We start from the raw sequence: 23252 nt of genomic DNA, 5'->3' as shown, positions 1-23252 counted from the left end.
AGAAGTGTGTGTTTAGCGAGGAACGCGTTGGCTCAATCACAACTCACAAGCTGAAGCCAATTAAGCAAAGCAATGCAACAACTACCAAGAAATTAAACAAACAACTTAATGAAGTTAAATTTAATTAGCTGAGTCTTCTCTTACTTATGTAGCTTGATTTGTTTTACTTGTGCCTTAATGAACCCAGTAATTTGAGGTAATTAGTTTATTAATCCAAATTGAGGAATCTCAAGGATACTACAAAATCAGCAGCTTGTGGGGATTTGTGAATCTGTCTTTGATTTTTCATCCATCATCAGATTTGAGTTTTTTCGTTTTGCCCTATCCACTGCAAATCAAGACAAAGCTAGCTTCCAAAGAAACAATATTTTAAGTGTGGTCTTTATTTGAATTAATATTTGGAAACGTGGACCCTAAACCAACTTCCAATACACAAGCTCAAAAATATATTCAACTGATGATAAATTCTGATCAGACCCACTTAAAGATTAATTTAGTAATTTTAGTGCCTCAGAATCCGAAAATTCAGTTTCTATTCCATTCCCCAGAGCTTCTATTCCACTGACTCTGTCAGATTTTGTGTTTATTTAGAGATACCCTTAAGTCTTATTAAGGGACCACTAATCAACCTTATTAGTAAACTAACTTATTGGCTTTTGATTCTTTAGAGAGAGAAGCCAGCCTATCATTCAGGAAATTTCTAACTTCTACTACTCTAATTATTTTCTGATCCTATTCTTGGGAGTAAAAACTTTCAGAAAGTCCCACATCCTGATCAAATATCATTTCGTTAAATGATTTTTACCTACGAGGCTAATTGACCCACACGTTTTGATTTATTAGCTTCCCAAAATTAGATGAAATTGCAGAACTACAATCGGAGGATTCAATATTACAAAGTCCTGTCAGCTTTTAATTACTTGTTCTAACAAATGAGGTGGGTGCGTTTAATTTATTCGAGCTATATGTGTGCTTAATTGTTTCTCCTTTCACATTAAGGATATTTCAAGAAAATCAGTTTGGTCATTAAGAATGTCATATGAAAAATCAGTTTGGTTATTCAGAATGTCATATGAAGTATTGTTATATTATCATTGCATTCATCTCTAAAATGAAATGAAATTCTGGCTATTATTTATTTGTTCTCAGCTTATCTTAATTTTAATACCATAACTACAAAATAAAATTAACACCAATATTCAAAACCCTATTGTCTAAAATAGATAGATAGATATAGTCTTTTTTTGGGGCTAGTGTCCTTATTTTTTTATTTTTTCATACAGACATATTTTTAAGTCGTGCCACTTAATAGAGTTAGATTTTAGTACTATTAAACCGCACGACTTTATAGTGTATTAAATAATTATTTTATTAAACCGCACGGCTTAATGACGTGCCCACGTTAAAAAAAAATAGGGCGCTCACACATCTTTCTTAAAAAAATAATTATAACCATAAACAATTTTGTACAAATAATAATTCTTTTTTTTAAGCTTTTATGGGTAAATATATATATATATATATTTATTTATTTATTTATTTATATATATATATATATATATATTTATTTATTTATTTAAGTGTGTGATTGTGTATTATGTGTTGTCTTTTTTCAACATATAGATTGAAGCCTGAAAGGTCCAACCATATATGAAATTATTGTTATCATTCTAACCTCTCCAATTTTCAGGAAACTCTACTACTGCATGGTTTTATCTTCTTTACGTTCTATGTTTTCAAAATTATACGTTCACGGTCTCCGTACAATTAATTTCAATTGAAATTTTGATTTATTTTGATGTTTTAGTGATCATTTGATTCAATATTGTGTTAGTATTATAAAATTTAGAATGGAATTAGTATCGCTCCTAATTGACTTAAAATGAAATATCAAAGTTTGGTTGGATTTGATTTGTCATTTTTTCCAAGTTCAATATATACATATACATATACATATATATAGTAGTTTTCTAATCAGGGTAGCTAAAAAACAAAATAAACACAAATTTCAATGCACTATATTTTGTCATGTAGTGCATTAAAATTTAATTTTTTTTGTCTTTTAGCTAATCCTTGACTTTATTAAAGTCAGAGATTCCTAATTGGAAAACTGCTCTGATATATATATTTGAAAGATACAATTGATAGTTATTATATAAGAATATAAAACTAATTAAATCTTAAATGTATATTGCTATACATGTACGCGTAGTAGAAGATTATGAAGAGTTGAGTACAAATCAACTAAGTATTGGATCCAAATCCAATTAAATTAATGTGCTAAGTGGCAAAATTAAGTGAATCGGAAACTGCGAATTATTTGTTCGCACTTTGATTAGTATTTAACTACTCAACTATATATAATAAAATTATACAAGATACATCATTTTCATTAAGTTCACTGATTAATTACTTAGTTAAAATATAATAAATTAAATTATATATCTTCAACAACCTCGTGGAAATTAAGGGTTCATTAACACTATAAATTAATCATAATGAATTGCTTTGGTTATTTTGAAAAGGCGAGAGTCAATTTCCTCTTATTTTGTGGGCATTGGAAAGCCAAAGTATATAGGATTCCTCAATTTCTTGCTTTGGATAATGCGGAAACTAGGCTAAAAAGTTTGAAAATTTTTCACTTAAAAGACCCACAAAACTTTTATAATTTGCATGGTTGATGAATGATGATGAAGTCCAAAGTTCATAATTCTCGAACAAAATTAACTTTGATTAGCTAATTGTGTCCACTAATTGGACAACAAGTATGGTACTGTGAATTTAATGGGGAGGTTCACTGAGTCAAATTAATGCTAAACTTGGAACTCCAAATTAAGTGAAACTCCCCAAATCTAGCCCTCGGTTTTGAACCATTTTTGTCTGTTCCTTGACCTTGTCCTTGGGTTTTGCTTCCCCTGCGTGCAACCATTTTCTTTTCCTTTTCCTTTTATTTTTTCTCTCTTGAAAAAAAGAGTCAAACTCTTAGACCGAAGCTTCTATTGCCTCTTTCTTTGTGGAACATTAACCGCACTTAATAATATCAAGTCCACTTATTAATTCAGATTAATTTTGATAAATACATAGTTCATTTATTATAGCCATGCCAAGATACCAACCCTAAGCATCACTCGTTTGTCACAATTGGGCAAGGTCTCTTAGTTTAACCTGTGATTATCAACTATAATTATTTTCTCGATCGGTTTTTTTTTTTTTTTTTTTTATGCTAACCGTTCGTTGGTAAAAAGAAATCTCATACAAATCATAATAGACAATTTTATCATCATTGTTTCAGAAATAGATAATTAGACTATCGCCAATTCAACATTTCATAAATAAACATAGGGATTTCATTCTATTAATAAATTTAATCTGTTTGAATGAAGAGATAATTAATGTACCAGAATACCCACTAAAATTAATGTACCCTATGTGATGCTCATATCACCATCTAAATAATTAAAATTCACTATTAGAAGTGTGTTTGGATGTCTAATTTTTATGAAGCGGTGAAACTTTTACGAAAAAATATAATTATTAAAATCAAATTTTAGGACATAAGTGCCATTTCATATGTATATATATATATATATATTGTATATTATAATGGTTCGACTAAATTTGTTTCTCTAACAATACTTATTGTAGATTTGCCTCAAAATTTACTATTCTTGTGTGGGAACTTTTACTTTAAACACACATCAAGGGCCATTTAATTGGTAGGTCGTGTTCTAACCTACCTTGCATTTAGTTTGACTTTTGTGAGTATTGGAGTACTACTCACACATTTACCCATTCCATATATTTTATATATTGTTGGCCACTTTAAAATTTTAATCCTCGCATGTCCTCAACTCAAGAGTTTGAATCCCATAACCAAATAAAATATTAAATCAGAACCAAACTGGCATTGGAAGAAAAACAATAATTACAACAAAAAAAAAACCCACAAGTGTTGTGTGGATCCAAATTAATTATAATCGTATTGTGTCAAATGAATTTATGAACCTATTGTCCACTACCTACTATTAAAATACGAGGCATTTTGGCATATAATCTATTGAATTCGCGCTAACCCACCGACTTTTTTACAGTACAGTTAACTTTTGACTTTAAATTTGCACTAAAATTTATCTACTTTTTCTTTGGAAAAAAAATTAAGAAAAATTGGAAATAGATTTCTTTAATTTCTTTTCCGGGGAAATGCGTAACCGACCGAACATGGTAGAGTTCCTGCATATCAATGTGCATGAGACTGTCTTCTCATGATTTAGCCTGTGAATATATATACACCGACAGATGCGGTGTGTAATGTGACATAATTCAAGTGGTTATTGATCGTTTCACTTCCACATGGAAGTAAATTGTATATTGATGGTCGCCTCCACGTCACACTGTAAGCGTATCCTCACCTGTTACCAAAAATCAATATTCTTCATTGTCACTGCCAAGAGTTCACAATCAACCCTGTACATTCACATTCTTTCCACTTCTTTTGTGTGCTAACCATTGAAGAAAGTTAAAAAGAATTAAGGGGTACATGGGAGAGTAGGCTGAGAAAAGCAGCATGTGAAAGCTTCATTGCCTCAATAGAGAAAGAAACCCAGGCCCTATGAGCTTGCCTGCAACAATTCCTTGAGATCGTATCCTTGGAGCTACATCCACAACGAAGCAATGGAAATAAAACCTATAATTCTTGGTAAGAAAATTATATATTTATGTTTACATATTTCATTGGTTTTACAAAAAGCTAACACATGCTCACTAAAGAATCTTGAAGAGTGTTGTGTATATTATTTACCTGAAGAAAGGTCAGAAGCAAAATTACTCCTGAGTTCCAGAAAGCATGTATTGTGATAGGGGTTAGGAGGTTCCTGGTTTGAGCATATGAAAATCCCAAAGCAATCCCTATAATGATGCAAAAATTCTGTTAGTTTTATTAACAAAGAATGAAACTTTTCGAATTTATAAATATTATCAACATTTCAAGTTTGACCATGGAATAAAACCATGGAAATGTTGAATAAGTTCATTTTCCACAGTTCTGTAGAAGCTCATCAGTTAACGGTGTAAAAAGTTACCCAGCACAAACAACTGAGGAAACTCTCCCGGGGTGAGATGTGCAAGTGCAAAGACAGCAGCGCTGATGATCACAGCTATTGGTGTAGGAACCCTATAGAACAGATTGTGGGAGTTAACACAGAGCAGCTGTTAAAAATAAATAGCAGGCAAAGCTTAAAGTCTTAAACCTTCTTCCAAATGCATTTTTCTCGTTTGATCCACCCTGCATATTTGTATTGCCACTCAGCTATTTCATTCTCACAACTCATAAATATTATCCCATACTATACTTATCTTCTTTCATAATGCACAAAATCTTGGTGGATCCAGCACGATTTGCCACATATATTTTTCAATACATTACTTCTTTGGATGAAAGTTTAAGCACTCAAACAATTCAGTACTAACTATAATGTTTTGATTTCTAAAAGTTGCTTCATACACCTAATCAAAATCCTACACATCCACTCTATTACCTCAGAATTTGGTTGAAGTAAGAAAAACCAAAGGTTTTTTAAGTAAGTATGGTGTGTCAACAAGTATAAAGCAAAGCATAAGTAGTTCCTGATTAGAATGCGAGCACAAGATCCTGGACTCACAGGATGAAACACTTGAAAAAAGAACATAACAATCAGATGTCAGAGAAGAAAACCTACCACTTAGTCAGAGACACCATAAAAAATCCACGAAATACATTCTCCTCAAGAAGGGGAGCCAAGACACCTGTGATGCCCACCAAGCAAGCAGTGCTGCAGTGGAAATAAACATGATTAATTAACTTCCGATGCTCAAAATAAACAAAAAGTGGCTTTTAATCCTCAAAAATTCCAGTTACCGCAGAATTTATACACTTGGATTCAATAAGAGACGGATCCTTGGCCTTTTGTGGAAATTTATGGTAAAAAAAGGCACAAATATAAAAAGATGTTTAGTGCTCTCTCTCTTGAATTGGAAGATATTTTGCTTGTAGTACCTAATACTTGAAGATCCAATCAATGGAAGCAAGCGAACAAGAGCATCAGTCTGAAATAAAGTTACAGATATTATCAAATGAGCTGTTATGTATAAAGATGATGCAAAGCCTGAGACTAGCTCAATCAAATCACATGACATTAATAATTGACTTCCTTGCTTCTCTGCAGAGATAATCTACAGATAGCAAACCAACCCTAAAACTCTTGACTGATTCTGAACTTAACACACAATTAGCTTACGTACTGAAAAAAAAAAAAAAAGCTTGACAATTTGTTTAAACTACAAGCCTTAGTATAGCTGTAGTAGCAGCAGTTGAGCTAGAGGAGGAGACAAAACATTGCTCTGTACGCTCACAATCAATTGGAACCAATAATTTACAACATAACAAAGGAAAGTCATATGCAATATGTAACCTGAACCTAAAATGAATATTCTTAAAATGTGTATAAATATATTACAAACTACAAAGTTTCAGGAAAATTCTAACCTCTCTTTCTGGAGGGTTCTCACCATTAAACAAGGACAAGGCAGCCCCTGTTGCCGCAACAGCCAAAAGAGCACCTCCAAGACCAATCCCTGCCCACAAGAGCCAGCCTTTCTTCAGATTGAAAGGTTCCCTCAAATCTGAAACACCATGACTTTAATAATGAGCTTCAGAACAAAGTAACAACAATGCACAAAACAATGTTTGTAAGAACCATTTTGTAATAAGTAAAAACCAAGCCAAATCCATTAAGTTGAAAGTTAAGAGAATATAAGCAGCCAAAAAAATAACTTAACCACTTCAGTATCCAAGATAAAGCAAAAAGCTGATTATACAAGTTCTCCAAGACAAATACCATAGCAGAAAAGGTCTTCAGGAAGCGGTTTAAAGGTGCTGGAAATGCCATACAGAACTCCAAGTATAACTGCAGTTGTAATGCTGCCGAAACAATAAGTGAGCAAACTCAGACCCATCGGCAATTCACAAAGTCGCAATACAAAACTCCAAACAAGGCAATTATTGTTTATCAATACAGCTTAATGCAGCATCAAATTTTATATGCAGTAAAACAGCTGCAGTCATTTCACAAGTTTTTCATACAGTTTCTGCAAGTAGAACATTGACCAGCCCAATATAATAAACAAAATAATGAGACTCAAACCATACCCTTGATCCAGAAATAGTATCTCTGCCTTCTCATCTAAACTCAGTTCTTCAATTTTAAGTCCTAAATAGGGTAAAGCCGCTGCCTCCACCAACCCTGTCAAAACAAAACTGCCTGAACAATATTTAAATTTTCATTCCGAATAAAAATCCAACAAAAACCCATCTTTTTTACAAATATCAGTAAAAGTGAAAAAATATTAACTAAAAGACACCTAAATCCACAAGCAAGCGAAGTTAACGAAGCTGTCTGCCAACCCCAAGGTACGTCCCATCGCTTCAGTACAGGCCAGTCCAATTTAGTTTCCTGTAATGCATTGGATGCAATTGAATTGGTAAAAATTAATTAGTGAAATTAATTATGTCGAGCTCAAGAATAGTACCTTGTCTTCGGTGCTGCCGGATTCAGAGTCTTTTCCAGCATTGTAAAAGCAAATTGAACTGAACCTTCTGTAACAAGTTTTTGTTACCCTCGTATTGCTGTTGGGCTTCAATTTTGATAGCTTCTGAGAAGTTGAGAAACTGTAGAAGCAAGGCTGAGCCAGAGCAGCGATCATCGGAGAAGCCATTGTCTTTTCTTTTCTTTTTTTGTGGAAAAATATTTGAAGCTGAAGGTATTGGTGTGGCGAGTGGACAGTTTCCACAGTTTTGTCGAGACAAGGATAAGGCATGAAAACACCTCATAAAGTCGTTTATTTTAGACATTGACGTGTGGCAGCTCGTTTCTCATTTCATAAAGAAACGACAACTCAGAAATAAGACGACACGCGGTTTCTTCAAAACACGACAAGTCGTTTGTGCTCTCACTCGCTCACCGGTCACCACTTCAAAGGGAAAATGACACCCCGCAATGTTTATGAAATGAAAACCCTCTACTCAATATACCCGTTTAAAATGTATAAGAATTGCTTTTGATTTCTACACACACATTTTAAAATTCCATAAAAAAAATCCTTTAATATTTTTTTTTTCTCATTCCGAAATCCGAACGATGAACGAGACGATTTCTACAGAATATTTCCACAAGTAATTATGAATAATTATCGCGTATTTAATTACAATTCTCCAACAGGGGTGGAATAGTTTCTCTTAATTCTTTCTAATAGTTATTTGAGTATAAATCTTAGCTTAACTTATTTTCTAATATTTATTTAACTATAAATCTCAGCCACTTTTGATTTCTATCTTTTTGTTTGTTGTCGGTTTTAAATCTAAATATTTATGACCGAAAGTTTCTCAACATAATAAGGCATTAAAAAAAAACCATGTTTTATTTTAAATAAATAAATACCGGAACTTTTCGGGGAAAAAATGAATACTGGAAGCAGTTGATGATACAATTCACACAGGGACAGGGGTGTAATTAAATATGAGGGTTATAGCTGTAATATTCTCAGGAGAGGGGCTTTGTTGAGGAATTCAGAAGAAGGGTGCTAATAGCTAATAGTCGGAGTCTTTTTCGTGAATCTACTGATCTAGCCCAACGCGAAGCCCACACGCTCTAGAGTTATGAAGGTTATATTACAATGTAACGTAATGATTGGCAGTTTTGCCCACATGCATGCTTCCAGTGCCATCCATGATCCACACACGCTGAATCTAAATCAGAATGATATGATTAAATAACAAAAAAAACAATCAGATCAGATCAGATTGGATTATTGGACTGGATTGATAACTGATTGAGCAAAAGCAAACGAGGGTAGGAGAACAATCATACGAAAGTTGTTTGATTGTATTGTGGGCCTGAATTAGCATGCAGTTCCATCGTCGGAGACCGAGTATTAGAGTAGGAGATTTAATTTGTCAAATCGTGGACCACAATATTTCTTTGAATTTTGATATTCATTGCAAAAAATCTGCATCAATGCCTATTATTTTATGAGTGGACTCACGGGTCACTGCTCACGTAGGCTTAAATGCCCGATAGGTACCTCCTACTACTACCATATTTGTGTCTCTCATTTCAGCTTCCCTTCCGTGGTCCATTCACCGGTGACCACCACTTTTCTTCCATCACATCGATCGCCTCCATAATTTTGTTTCATGACTCGTATATTGCCTTTCAATTGGACACACCCACAAATTACAAGATGGATTTAAGTTGCTTAATCTACAAGAGGTATGATTTCGCACATTCTAATGACTTCCTAGCAAGCTAATTTTTGGTTTTACAAAGTGGTAAGTAGCCATTTGACCAATGGCTTGGTGGTAAAACATCATTTCTTTATCACGAGTGCATGGGTTCTCCGTGATGTTCATTTTCTCATCTATATGTGTCGTTGATAGATGTTTGATTCTTTTATTATCATCATCATCATCTACATATATTACAATGTAAAATCTACCAACACTTAATAGATATCTATTTTAATCCGTATTTACTGAAGGAAAAATATTTTTAGTCCATAAAAAAAAACACAAACTTACGATCTCAAATTTGCTAAGGGAACAAACTCTCCATTGCGCCAAGTCATCAAGGCTTTAGTGGTGATTTTTATTGTTATTTTTGCATAAATATGTTCTGTCAATCTTCTTACTTTTCTATGACTGTGTAATTAATTAATATTTTTAGTATTCCTCAAGATCAGTTTAGTAATACTGTAATTTTTAAAGTAATTGCTATTAATTTTGAATATAGAAATAATCAGTTGTTAAAAGAATCAGTTAAACGTTTGGTAAAATTTATTTTTATAAGTGCTATAAGTTTTAAAAAATAATCATACGTGTTTGATAATTAATATAGTGTTGAACAAAATTTATTTACATATTTATAAATATGTGTGTGTGTGTATATATTATTAGTTAAATTAAGATTTAAGATGAAAAACAAACGCGACTCAAGATTCCTTTCTCATTATTCTAACTTAATCCAAAGTCTAAACCACAGATCAGATCTAAAACCGGCGAAACGAAACGCTGTTCATATGCTGAATTGAAGTCCATGGAACAATTCAAAGATTAGTGTAAAATTACATATAGGCAGTATACGAATAAAAGATGCTTGAATTAAGCAAGCTGGCTGGCACCATACGTCTATGTGTACACGAAATACCATAAAATAATTCAACGCAGCGGGGCCTCTTCTTCCCCGTAAAGTCGCATCCCTCCCTACATCACAATAAATTAGAATAATGGGACGAGGGACAACGTGGCCACCAACAAAATGTTTTTGATCTAAATCGCAAGTGACCTGATCCTGTCAATTATTATTAATTTGAAAACAAAGTTGGACATATTCTAATGCTAGTACCATGATTCATGATTCTTTCCGCTTTTGTTAGTCCATGGTTCTTCCAAATGCCTCACCACCGGTGACCATCATGTTGTCCTTACAGTGATCAAATAACTTCGCCTTAAAGTTCGTGGGTATTTTGTGTCCAAAATAAAGTAAAAATTAATAACAATTTTTTACTCAGCTATCCTACTGAATAATACTCATAAAAATGCAACCGAATATTTGGACACACACACACACTCGAGGGGACTTGAACCTCTTAGGGTGTGTTTGGGATTGAGATGCTGTAGCTTTTAAGCTACAGCTGCGGTGAAAAAAAGGTGGTAATTATGAAACAAAAATTAATAATATATAGTAAATATAAATTTTAAATAATAATTTTGATAAAATTATTAAAAATATAATAAATTTTATATTATACAAGTGACAAATCATATCAACATAGCTTAAAAGCTACAGCAGCTAGTGTTTACCAAACACTTTAGTGCTGTAGCTTTTAAGCTACAGCTGCCCAACCTCAATCCCAAACGCACCTTTAATACATTCAAAATAAAGTGGTTTATCATTTAATAATGAGTGGCTCCAAAGTTTTAGCATAACCTTGAGAATGCAATTAAAAAAATATAATTATTATTTTTATTACTTAAGTTATTGTGAAATAATAAATACATGCAGCAACTATTGAAACCTAATATTTTACTTTAAAAAAAATTGCAAAATATTATATTTTATAATTTTTCCATTTGTTGACATATAAAATATGAATTTTGCATTTACTTCAAGGAAATAATTATTAATTATCCGTAAAAATTAATTATTAATTAATATTAATCATTACTAAATGTCTGTGACTGTATGTATGTATGTATGCATGCATGCTGATTTTTATTGATATTTAATTGAATGAAAATTTTTTGTAATGTATTACAATAAACCTTAGGTTACATGGTTTTGTGTAAATGTAAACTTTTATTTAAATTTTGGGCTTTGATGCACAAGCAAAAATTATTAAGTTTTATTAGATTTTATGTGTTTTAATGTTTTCCTTAAAGTAAGGGAAAAACTAGTATTTTATAAGTCAACTAACATGAAAGTAGAAAAATATAATATTTTATTATGCTTTAGTAGTAAAATGGTATGGGGTAATACTTGACTACTTGTTATACCAAATTGTGGGTCCTAGTACGTTACGTTAACGTAACGTACGTCCCACACACAGCAACAGTTTTCGTGGCGGGGCTCATAACTGTTGCTGTGTGTGGCGTACGTTACGTTAAACGTAACGTAGCGCCAGCCCCAAATTGTTATTTCACAATAACTTAAGTAGTAAGAAGAGATTAACCCTAAAAAAGAAAATGAAAATATTATGTGTACAAAACATGAAAATAATGTAAAGAGGATTATAAAATGTTATCGAAAAATCAAACAACCAATTTGGTCTTGATGTATCTTTTAAAATAATTGCTATTACTTGTAATAAAAAAAATAATTAGTTCAAAAAATCAATTAAGTATTTGATAAATTTTAATTTCAGAAGTGCCGTGAATTGTGAAAACAATTATGAGTATTTGACGAATCTTACTATCAAACTACTATAAGAAAGCAAATGACTAAAATGAGTATAATGTAAGATGAGCTTGACTTATATATATAGGAACGTATACATACAATATTTTTCATTGTATATGTATAATAATTTGAACTAAAAAATAAAATATGTACACTATTGATTTATTGAATTTTTTTAATGAAATGGAAAATATGAAGAACAAATAGATTAAAGGGATGCATGAATAATTAAAAAAAATCATAATAATAATTATTGAAAATATTAACTTTGTTTCCAGTTTGAATAAAACTACTTTTGGGTTTAGGTAATAATTATAAAAATATTTATGAAATTGTATTAAAGATAGAATTGATTGTCAAAATCAAAATTTTAAAAACTAATCATTTTTTATTTTTCAAAATCTGTTGTAAGAGGGACAAATTTTGTTATAAGAGATTTTAATTTTTTAATCAAATATTAAAAATTTATTTTAATTTTTTTAGAATCACTTTTGAATGTCTAAAAAATAATTTCAAATGAATATCTCATAAAGTTTAAGAAGTATGAAGTTACATTACTAACTCAAGCATATGCTAATTTTGTTGGAGAAATCATTGAATGATTTCTACTTTTTTAAAAAAAAAGTGAAGGGAATTTTTATTCTTTTAGGTCCTGTTTGGGATTGAAGCATTGTAATTTAAAAGATATAGCTGTTGTGGGAAAAAAATATAACTATAAAATAAAAGTTAAAAATTTGTAGTAAATACAACTTTTAAATAATAATTTTGATAATTAACAAAAAAAAATAATTTTGACAAAATTATTAAAAATATAATAGATTTTTTATGATATAAGTGAAAAATTATATCAACATATCTTCTAAAATACAATAGTTAGTGTTTACCAAACACTTTAGTGCTGTATCTTTTAAAATACAGCTGCTTAATCTCAATCACAAATGCACCCCTAGTGAATAAACCCTACCCCCGCCCCAGGACTCCGAGATGAATCAAGCATCTTCAAAAGATATTGAATATGCAAGAACTTAGATCATATTAATTAATGGTCAAAATGAAAATGCACTCACCAATTTGGTAAGACATCACATCCTGTTAGAAAACATTTGCATCATTATTATTCATTCGCAATTCACGGGGACAAAAATTGAAAAATAGGTGGACGATTTTGCCATTGCAAGCTTTGCTTATAAAAATACAAAGACGATCCAAATCTCTCTCTCTCTCTCTCTCTCTCTCTCTCTCTCTTTCCCATTTAATGAGCATGAGTGCATGACAAAAGGCCTGCTAGCTACTTTGACGTCAACAGTCAATCACTCCTTTGTCGGTGGATTTACTGTAGCACACCACTATCATTAGCACACAATTAAACACTATTTTTTCGTTCAATAATATTAATATTCTTGTTAATTTCATTATCAAATATTAAATTTAATAAAGCGTTTTCCAATTGAAGTTCAAGACTTAACTAACCTAAAGTATTATTATTAACAGCAAATAATGGGACAATGGCTATATAAAATATTTTGAAGGCAGCCTTCAATTGCTATATTTACTTATTTAGTGTCCCAAAACATAACATAGCTAGAAACAAGACACTTCTATTGCATTAGGGACCGGACTGCACTCAACTAGAACTAGTTTGAGGCTTTTATAAGCTGAAACTGCTGTGACCACGCTATTAGTTACAACTTACCTTCTTCAAACGAATCACAGCCGTCCATTTCTACCCGACGATCCCGCTTCTGGTAACATGCTGGTGGACCCGGGGCCCATAAAAAGTTTCCTCTTTTACTGTCTCGCGTGGGTCCTCGTGCGCACTACGCACCCTCAACGCGGCACCGTATTGTTACTTCTTATATACATAATAATAGGGAGATGCTAAGTTACATTAGCTGTAACTTACAGCTAATAAAAAAGGAAAGAGGACCCGATGTTTCATTTAAATCCTATATAAAATAAAAATTTTACTCTTTTTTTTTGTATATTATAATTCTTAAATATCGAAGGAGAAAGAGAGATAGAGAGAGAGAGAGAGAGAGAGAGAGAGAGAGGCTGAGAGACGTGCGTCGTTGTGTTTGATCTATAAATCTATATAATAATTCTACATATCTGTATGGTGGTAGCAGACTAGTTGTAAGACGTTGATGATTTCAAATTTCACAGTAAAAAAGACGTGAAACTCTGAAACTTCAATAGCCGTACGCTGATGAATCGAGGCTTTTCAGATACTCATTGACACGTCTTACGGCCGTTGTGGATCAAGCGCCGTCAATATCTACGGTATTATTTCCCTTTTAGATACATCATTGCTTTGCTTGATCAGAGACAAAGTTCAGCCAGTGTTTGATTGACGATTGGTACGTGATCTGACTGATACTAGCTGCCCCTCTTCTATTTTATTCGTTTTCCTGAATTTTTTTTTTTTTTACCCCTCCAATGTTCGTTTTCGTTTGAGTTTTGAATACTTTACAGCCTAAGCTTAAAAATTAGCTGCAAAATGTGTCATCTTTTTAGTGTTTTGCTTGATGTAAAGTAAACTCTAGTAAGCTAGCAAGTAGTGTTAAGAGAGTTGCTGAGCTTAGTAAAGCGAAAGCTTGAACTTTTACGGATCTGTAATGTTGAAAGTTGGGAACTTTGTAATTTAATTGAAGCTCAAATCTACTGATCTCTGATCATGGATTGTTTCTTAGTTTTCCAATTTTTCATTTTTCATTATTTTACTGAGTGGGTCTCCTTTTTTTAAAATTTTTTCTAATTCCTTCGATCTTTAAATTATGATTTATTTAATTTTGTTGCGCAATTGTGGTTCATTTTCTGTATTTGAATTGAATTATGATTGAATTGATCTGATCATCGAATTTATTTCAGATCAATCATGGCGTTGAAATCGAATTCATCCGACGGTAGAACAAGGAGTTCTATACAAATATTTATTGTAGTTGGGTTGTGTTGTTTCTTTTATATATTGGGTGCGTGGCAAAGAAGTGGATTTGGGAAGGGAGATAGTATAGCTTTAGAAATTTCTAAGAGTGGGGCGGATTGCAATATTGTCCCAAGTTTAAATTTTGAGACCCATCATGGTGGTGAAGTTGAGAGCATTAATGAATCTGAATCCAAACCTAAAGTGTTTGAGCCTTGCCACCCTCGCTACACTGATTACACCCCCTGTCAAGATCAGAGGCGTGCAATGACTTTCCCTAGGGAGAGCATGAATTATAGAGAGAGACATTGTCCTCCTGAGGAGGAGAAGTTACATTGCCTTATTCCTGCACCCAAAGGATATGTAACACCATTTCCCTGGCCAAAAAGTCGTGACTACGTGCCATATGCAAATGCTCCGTATAAGAGTTTGACGGTGGAGAAGGCTATTCAGAATTGGATTCAATATGAGGGCAACGTCTTTAGATTCCCAGGTGGAGGAACACAGTTTCCTCAAGGGGCTGACAAATATATTGACCAACTTGCTTCAGTTATACCAATTAAGAATGGGACAGTTCGAACCGCACTGGACACTGGCTGTGGGGTATGTTTACTTCCTTGGCGATTTTTATTTAATTTGTATACAATCCATCTTTCAAAAGTTCAAAATTGGCTTCTTCTTGTGTCTGATCTGCACATATCATCCACTTACAATGGTTTTCCTGTGTAGGTTGCAAGCTGGGGAGCTTACCTTTGGAGTAGAAATGTTATTGCCATGTCGTTTGCACCAAGAGATTCACACGAAGCTCAGGTCCAATTTGCTCTTGAAAGGGGTGTGCCTGCTGTTATTGGTGTTCTCGGTACCATAAAGATGCCCTATCCATCTAGGGCCTTTGACATGGCTCACTGTTCCCGATGCTTGATTCCATGGGGAGCAAATGGTGAGAATCATTAAAAATTATAATTCTTTTGTTGTGTAAGGCAAAATAAGTTAATATTTTGACATTTTGATTTCAAATGTCATTTTTGACATTCTACTATTGATACAATTTGTTATAGTAGCTGTTCATGGTGACTGTATCTTGGATAATTTTCGCAGATGGAAGATACATGATAGAAGTTGACCGTGTCCTTAGACCCGGTGGTTATTGGGTCCTTTCAGGCCCTCCAATCAATTGGAAGACCAATTACAAAGCATGGCAGCGTCCAAAGGAAGAACTTCAGGAAGAACAAAGAAAGATTGAGGAAATTGCCAATCTTCTTTGCTGGGAGAAGAAATCTGAGAAGGGTGAAATTGCCGTTTGGCAGAAGAAAGTAAATGATGAATCATGTCGTGCCAGAAGAGATGATTCTCGTGCTAATTTCTGCAAATCTTCAGATGCTGATGATATCTGGTGTGTTGCTGCACTTAGAAATTCTCATCATTGTACTGGTTTTGCTTATTGCAGATTAGTTGAGATATATGCAGTGAAATCATATTTCATATGCATCTCTTTGAAGTTGTCACTTGGTAAACGTTTCATGTAATTTATCATCTTATTTAATGGTATTTTCTAGGTACAAGAAAATGGAAGGATGCATAACTCCCTATCCTGAAGTTGCTGGTGGGGAACTGAAGGCATTTCCAGAAAGGCTTTATGCTATTCCTCCCAGAATCTCTAGTGGATCTATTCCTGGAGTTTCTGCTGAGTCATACCAAGAGGACAGTAACAAATGGAAGAAGCACGTAAATGCTTATAAGAAAATCAACAGACTTCTAGACTCAGGAAGGTATCGCAACATTATGGATATGAATGCTGGGTTTGGAGGATTTGCTGCAGCAATTCAATCTCCCAAATTGTGGGTTATGAATGTTGTGCCCACTATAGCTGATAAAAACACACTGGGTGTCATTTACGAGCGAGGACTCATCGGCATCTATCATGACTGGTACAAATTTCTGAACTTTTGCTTTTCTCTTATCTTAGAGGTAACTTTGAATCATAAAATTTTAAGGAAATTATTGTTTTGCCAGAAGTTCCAATACTTCAATTGAATATTTTGACAATACCAGCACCCATATAGATATCTTTTCTTTCATCAGTTTTATGGCTTGCAAAATACCCAACAACGCCAGGTTATTATGGAGATGTACTTTTTTAGAGATTGTAGCCAGCATTTTAAGATGAAAAACTTGTAGATTTAAGGATCTTTTGTTGAAAACTAGTGAGTTCTGATTGTGAAATAGAAGCCTGCAAGTATACTTCATTTACTTACCTGAAAGGTAGTACTATCTTGGTTGGATTTTAAATGTGCGTGCATTGCACAATGTTTTCTTGAGCAGAGCAGATCACAATTCTGATGTTTTCCTACCCTCATTTTCTTGATCCTTTTGTTATGGACTATATTGAAATATTTCCTTTGTTTCTCTGGGTTCAGGTGTGAAGCTTTCTCTACTTACCCAAGGACCTATGATCTTATTCATGCTCATGGCCTTTTCAGTCTATACAAGGACAAGTAAGTGTTTTATTATGTTATTTATTATTCCTGTAGATTAGGATTCATTGTATGGGCATTACTTTATAAGAGGAGTCAAATGCTTGCCTTTTGTGGCTGCAACTTTGTATTTGATTGTGTGCGCTTCAGTACAGACAGGTAGGGTTTATTTTCAATATGACATTGACAATTTTATGCTAAGGCCCCTTATTAAGCCCGGATGAGCCAACTGCAGGCTGTTAAATTCTAGTTGGCTAAACTTGGATTGAGCTTGTAACAACTTGATCTCAGTAAGCCTTGGTAGCTTGGCTCCTGTAAGATTTGCATAAATCATCATGTTTTACATGGAGAGTTGTGTTTGTTCAATCACTATCTGATGCTCAGGATCTCTATTAATTCATCATTGCATTAATTGTTTCATGGGAGAGTGGTTTTAATTAGTTGGAGTTACTAGGCTGTCAAGCTCAAAATCTAAACTTTAGCCGGGCTTGAGTGGAAGTCCTAGATTTTTCTCAATGAACCAAACTTAGTTATGTTTATTGGAGCGCATTGGAGGTTTTGTTGGTTCCCTGCGTAGCAGCTTGCACGGAAAAGGATCATTTTGCTGGTGCTTGTGTTCACTATTTGCAAGGAGTTCACATTTAGATGTGTTTGATTGTATGCTTGCTCATCTGTTTGTAACTTACATATGCTAATTCAATCAATGGATTCAATGCAGATGCAATATTGAGGACATTCTTCTAGAAATGGACCGCATTCTGCGACCAGAAGGTGCAATCATAATTCGCGATGAAGTAGACGAGATAATTAAGGTGAAGAAGATCGTTGGAGGAATGAGGTGGGACACCAAAATGGTGGACCATGAGGATGGTCCTTTAGTTCCGGAAAAAATATTAGTTGCTGTCAAGCAGTACTGGGTTGCCAGTGGAAACTCCACATCCTCATAATGAGCAGCAAATGGGTATTTTTGTTTTTGGAATGGTTCTAAGTTGGCGTTGCTCTCTCTTTACGGATCCTGAGTCCTGATAGGATTTGATTTGTTTCATATTCATCCTGAGCATTTTTGCTGCACAAGTGTTTTAGCAAAGGGATGAGAATTACACGGTTTATGTTCACTACTAACCATCAATTGGCCCATGTTCTTTTGTAGCAATTTATTAAAAACAAACAAATCAAACACGATTATGCTTTGCAATGTTTATGGTACGTTGAGTTTTAGTCATCTCATTTATCCGTGTATTATGTGGAAATTTGGTCTGTAGTTATTTGTCTGTGTTTATGCTATAATTCCAATTTTTTTTTTTTTTGTGGAAAAATTAAGGGGATGTTTTTGAAATCCATTTAAAAACAAGATGTCAAAGTTATTATTATTATTATTATTATTATTATTATTATTATTAAACAAAAATAATGAAAATTATGTTTATACTATTATTGCAATTTATTTTTTTGCTGAAGAATTGAGTGGATGTGAAGTTTCATTTGCAAACCCCATTTAAAAACATGATCTCTACCTTTTTTTTAAATTCATTTTATAGAAAAGTGTTTATGCTATGATTTCAATTATTATTATTATTTCTTTATTTGAAAAGTTGAGTGGATGTGAAATTGCATTATGATTGGATCTCTCTCTCTCTCTCTCTCTATATATATATATATATTAGGCTAAATAATAAGAAAAACCAATCATATTGCAGAATCAAAGTTTAAAAAGGAATTGTACTGTTAAACAATGTGTTGAGTAATAAAAAGTATTAGGCAAGCATCTTCCCATTCCATACCTGGGAACGAATCTTCTTGGTTGAATGGTACGAACCAGTTCTTGGTAGTATACTCTTTATGGAGCACATGACGACTAGAAACGAATACCGACCATGCATCAGTCACTCAAATAAATAAGACACAATCTCACGAATACATGATAGTTCCGCCATGCCCTAAACCATTGGGGAGAACACGACGCCCCACATTTACCCACGTTCGGTTGTTGAAGACCCATTAAGGCCCTTGAACATCCGAATATGAGGGGCACAGAAAATGCCTTGAGAAAGCAGGACGATTGTCTGTAAAAAGTTGAGAAATCGATTAAGAAAGGGACACGAAAAAATTAGAGAGAGGGAGAAACTCTGCCAAATTAGTACCTGGCATTATTACATAAGAATCCCTGATACATTTTGTTTTAAGAACATTGCAATTAATGTGTACAACTTGAATCATATAATTTTCCCATAAACATCTTGTACTGATTTAAGCATCGGAGGGTTTATGCCGGAAAAACCACCGACGTCTCTGATTTGTTTCTATGAACGCAGACTTGGAAAGAAGAGGAAGAGTGATTTAGATCCCAGGAGCTCGGACAATTGCTAAAGCTGGTGGAGTGCATTGTCAACACAAAGTTGATAAAGTTCGTGTTACGATCTGGTCGGGCAAAAGGTGACTAGATATCAGCATCAACACAATGTAAACCATAAATCATATTATAAAGAATTAAAAAGAAAATCATATCTTTTGAAGTTTTCTTCGTCGTAACAATAAATAAATAAATAAAATGAAGAAGAAGAAGAGAAAATTAATAAATTATAGTGTCCTTGCTTTAGGCCAGGAGATTCGACTCCCTAAACATTGAGCCCAATAAGGCCCATCTGGGACAACTGAGATACTTTTGAATGACGAGAAGGCCCCACTTGGGGACAAGCTCAAGTAATTGATTCGAGCCAGAAGAGTAGAATATGAGAAGATTAGTCCACGAAATTTAGCGAGCACCATTAGAAGTATTAATTTTGTGTGTAGATGCGGGATTGGCGTTCACATGTGTCGTCTTGTCGATCAACATTTGTAATTTTTGTCATTCGTTTCTTATCGGCTATCGCTAGTGCATTTGAATAATCATATTATAACTTTGTCTTTATTGAGCGTGCGGTTTTGATTTTTGAACATTTGCAGTTCGACATGAAGGGGCCGGCCTATTGCTTGCTTGCATTGCAATTTGCTTATGTTTGCCTTTACATGTGAACTATTTCTCAAAGCTGATACTGATGGGTTTATGGATGGCCAGATTGTTGGTCCTGAATTGCAATTTTGCGGCTGGACACTCCATTATGAATCCGAATGTGTACGTGTTCGATTTCTGACCTCAGATCCTGTCGTTCCATTAAGCATCTGTAACATGAAGCAAGTTGTGTCTGTTATCTTATGATATGATATCAATGTGCCATTGTCTCTAGCTTACCACAAGCGAGCTAGGCAAAACATGTTTACCGGCCCTTAAGGACGTGGTCGGATTGGTTGCAGTGCAGCTGTAACCTCTACCAAAATCTAAATTTAGTTCTTGGGGGATAAAATCCAAATTATCGTGTCCTTGCTTTACATGTTTACTGCAGTTTGGTAACAGATTCAATCATCTTTGGACAAATGAAGTGTAACAAGTTACAGAGCATAAACAGAAGCCCGAAAACTCACGCTCCAATTGAATTATTGATGCTGTAAAGTATTTTTTTGACCGTTGACGGATCTTTTTCTTCATAAAAAAGTGTACCCCATTACCTGACAATCAACAGTCGGTAGTGTTAGTACGGATTAGAGTTTTCTCTACGAAGTTAAAATGAGAATGTGAGTGATGATATCGCCAGCGTAGAGAAAACTATAATCCGTGTTAGTACTACCAACTGTTAAAAGTGTTAGGCACTAGTAATTCATGGGTGGTTACCAGATGATGCCAAAAAACTTGTAGCACGCAGCACTATTTGCTTTTATGAGAGAAAATTATACAGGTCAGTCGGGCCACAAGCACAAGGGCCTACTCTCTTTTGACATCTTGCATATGTCACAACTCACATGCCTACTTATAGGACTAATTTCTTACAAAGCTGAGCAGCATAATTTTCTCCCTTTCATCTATTCATTTCCCCTTCTTTGTGGCTAATTTCAGCTCATTCATAATTCATGTTGAGTTTCTTTCGGTTTGGTAGCTAAGGCCTTGGAGTAAGGCACCACCTAAGGCATCTTTAAGACAATTCTTCTTGTCCCTAAAAGAAGCTTCTACTTGTATGTTCTTCCAAGCTTTTAACACACCTCGATACTTTTCAGTACATACTTCTCTTTAGTTCCAAGACTTCTGCTGTTTGGTCTTTTTTCATTTTTCTTTTTGTAGTTTCTTGTCTCGAGAAACAAACTCTTGATCTCCTTTTCTGCCCGTATATTTTCGTTTTTCTGCAGCAAAATTTTCCGAAAACACCATGTCTATGATTACCTTGACATCAAGCTGCAAAACAAATCTATCGAAAACGTTGTCCTGTGAGAGTAACAATAACATCAACCGCGATGCTTCCTTTTCGTCAAGCTTAAACAGCACTGCAGAGAACTTCGTGCGCAAACTCACAGTATCAAATCAAAACCTGAGTCCTGGCATTGCTTCCCAAGAGGAGCAAGAATACTTGGGTGCAAACAAAGTAGAAGAAGAAGAAATTGGAGTATTTAGTGCTGAAAAATATTTCAATGGGGCAATGGATGACAGTCCAAGACTTCCCAACGTTGGTGCAAGGAAACACAAGTGCATAAAAGAAGAACAAATCAAAGTTGCCCCAGTGAAGCCCAAAATTCAACCAGGAACTCCAAGTGTTCGTTCTGAATCAAGTTGTAACAGTCAAAGCGCCTTATTGCAGAATGTTCTAAGGAATCCATCGCGGAAACAAGCAAACAAAGTACAAGGGAAGAGTTTTTTTGCTGGTCTTGGATGCAAGTGTTCTTGTTCTGACAAAGATTCTGTTGACGTTGATGAACATATTGGTGAGACCAGCTTCAAAAAAACCGCCAACTGCAGTTCAGTCCATGAGAAAGCAATCATAAAAGAACCCATCAAGCGTAGTCATCTTGTTGACAAAGTTAATATTGATGAATCAAGCTTTGCTAAAGAGGATCTGGTGTTGAACAAAGAAAACTGTTTTAGTTTTCGAACTGCGAATTCTACAACAGGAAATCTTCCGATCAAGGTACACTATGAACAAGAGGAAAAAGAAGAAATCCAGCCAAGAAAGTCCCTAGAAGTGTTTGGTTTCCCTGTGTTGGAAAAGAGCAGCAAGTCTTCATGTTTCGACAGGAGGCTATCAATGTTGTCCTGGGATGCAGCTCCAAGACTCGAGGAATTTGAATTTGCAGCCACTCAAGGTGAAAGCTATAATGATGCTACGAGTGATGCAAGCTCAGACTTGTTTGAAATTGAGAGCCTCACAGGCAAAGCCAACCCTTTTCTTGCAAGGCAAGGATCAGATGCTACATCTGATTGTGCAACTCCAACAGCTTGTTATGCACCAAGCGAGGCAAGCATAGAATGGAGTGTAGTTACTGCCAGTGCTGCAGATTATTCGGTGATGTCAGATTACGAAGAGCTAAAGGCACCAACAACGGCAACAAGTCAAGTGAAAACATTTTCAGCTACCTCAAATGACAGAACTCGGACTATCCCAGAGACACCAAAGCGACTTCCAAGCATTTCATTGGGTTGCAATAGCCACAAGGCAGTTAGAGTTGCCGGCGAAGCATATAGAACAAATGAGAAGGCAAATCATGATGCACGGATTCATCGCATGTCTGAATCCTTTACGCCTGTGACAAGGTTTCAAGCTGAGGCTGAACTTGCAGGACTCCATTCCAGGCAGAGGCAACCCGCTCTTGCCGCCACCCATTCACTCCCCAGATCACACTCGCCACGTCCTTCTCATCTGTTGTATATTCAGTGATTTAGAGTCACTTTGTTGAGAGTTCATTTAGATTGCATTTTTCTACTACTAAGTATGACGAAAATTTACTTTCCTAGTGGTAACTATGAATTCCTCGGAATAATTCCAGGTTTACTTGTGATGATTAGTAATGTTA

General features: G+C 34.4%; 3 protein-coding genes across 5 annotated transcripts; 2 read left to right on the top strand and 1 right to left on the bottom strand.

Moving 5' to 3' along the window:
- Positions 1–4412: 4412 nt before the first annotated feature.
- On the bottom strand, positions 4413–8025 carry LOC102618349 (uncharacterized). 2 transcript variants are annotated; one of them, XM_006483097.4, is made up of 10 exons: positions 7564–8014; positions 7396–7487; positions 7184–7291; positions 6873–6955; positions 6521–6657; positions 6032–6081; positions 5715–5807; positions 5079–5170; positions 4799–4905; positions 4413–4652 (listed from the first exon to the last, which is right to left on the bottom strand). In XM_006483097.4, the coding sequence occupies exons 1-10, from the start codon at positions 7849–7851 to the stop codon at positions 4608–4610; spliced, it is 1095 nt and encodes a 364-aa protein (XP_006483160.3). In that variant the 5' UTR covers positions 7852–8014; the 3' UTR covers positions 4413–4607. The 2 variants fall into 2 exon arrangements, with proteins under 2 accessions (XP_006483160.3, XP_052296037.1); XM_052440077.1 differs by lacking the exons at positions 4413–4652; positions 4799–4905 and having other exon boundaries at positions 5158–5281; positions 7564–8025.
- Positions 8026–13976: 5951 nt separating this feature from the next.
- LOC102618634 (probable methyltransferase PMT2) lies at positions 13977–18608 on the top strand. Of its 2 annotated transcripts, none has more exons than XM_006483098.4 (7): positions 13977–14344; positions 14856–15510; positions 15637–15847; positions 16006–16300; positions 16464–16835; positions 17325–17402; positions 18100–18608. In XM_006483098.4, exons 2-7 carry the CDS (start codon positions 14863–14865, stop codon positions 18326–18328), a joined length of 1833 nt encoding a protein of 610 aa, XP_006483161.1. In that variant the 5' UTR covers positions 13977–14344; positions 14856–14862; the 3' UTR covers positions 18329–18608. The 2 variants fall into 2 exon arrangements, with proteins under 2 accessions (XP_006483161.1, XP_024956926.1); XM_025101158.2 differs by having other exon boundaries at positions 13985–14267.
- A 2256-nt stretch (positions 18609–20864) lies between these two features.
- LOC102618928 (protein PHYTOCHROME KINASE SUBSTRATE 2) lies at positions 20865–23252 on the top strand. Its single transcript, XM_006483099.4, has 2 exons — positions 20865–21425; positions 21597–23252. The coding sequence occupies exon 2, from the start codon at positions 21617–21619 to the stop codon at positions 23114–23116; it is 1500 nt and encodes a 499-aa protein (XP_006483162.1). The 5' UTR covers positions 20865–21425; positions 21597–21616; the 3' UTR covers positions 23117–23252.

The sequence above is a fragment of the Citrus sinensis genome, chromosome 4, assembly GCF_022201045.2.
Source record: "Citrus sinensis cultivar Valencia sweet orange chromosome 4, DVS_A1.0, whole genome shotgun sequence".
In the NCBI taxonomy this organism is placed as follows: domain Eukaryota; kingdom Viridiplantae; phylum Streptophyta; class Magnoliopsida; order Sapindales; family Rutaceae; genus Citrus; species Citrus sinensis.
The sequence above is the reverse complement of the archived record's forward strand: the minus strand, read 5'-3'. Positions and strand labels throughout refer to the sequence as shown.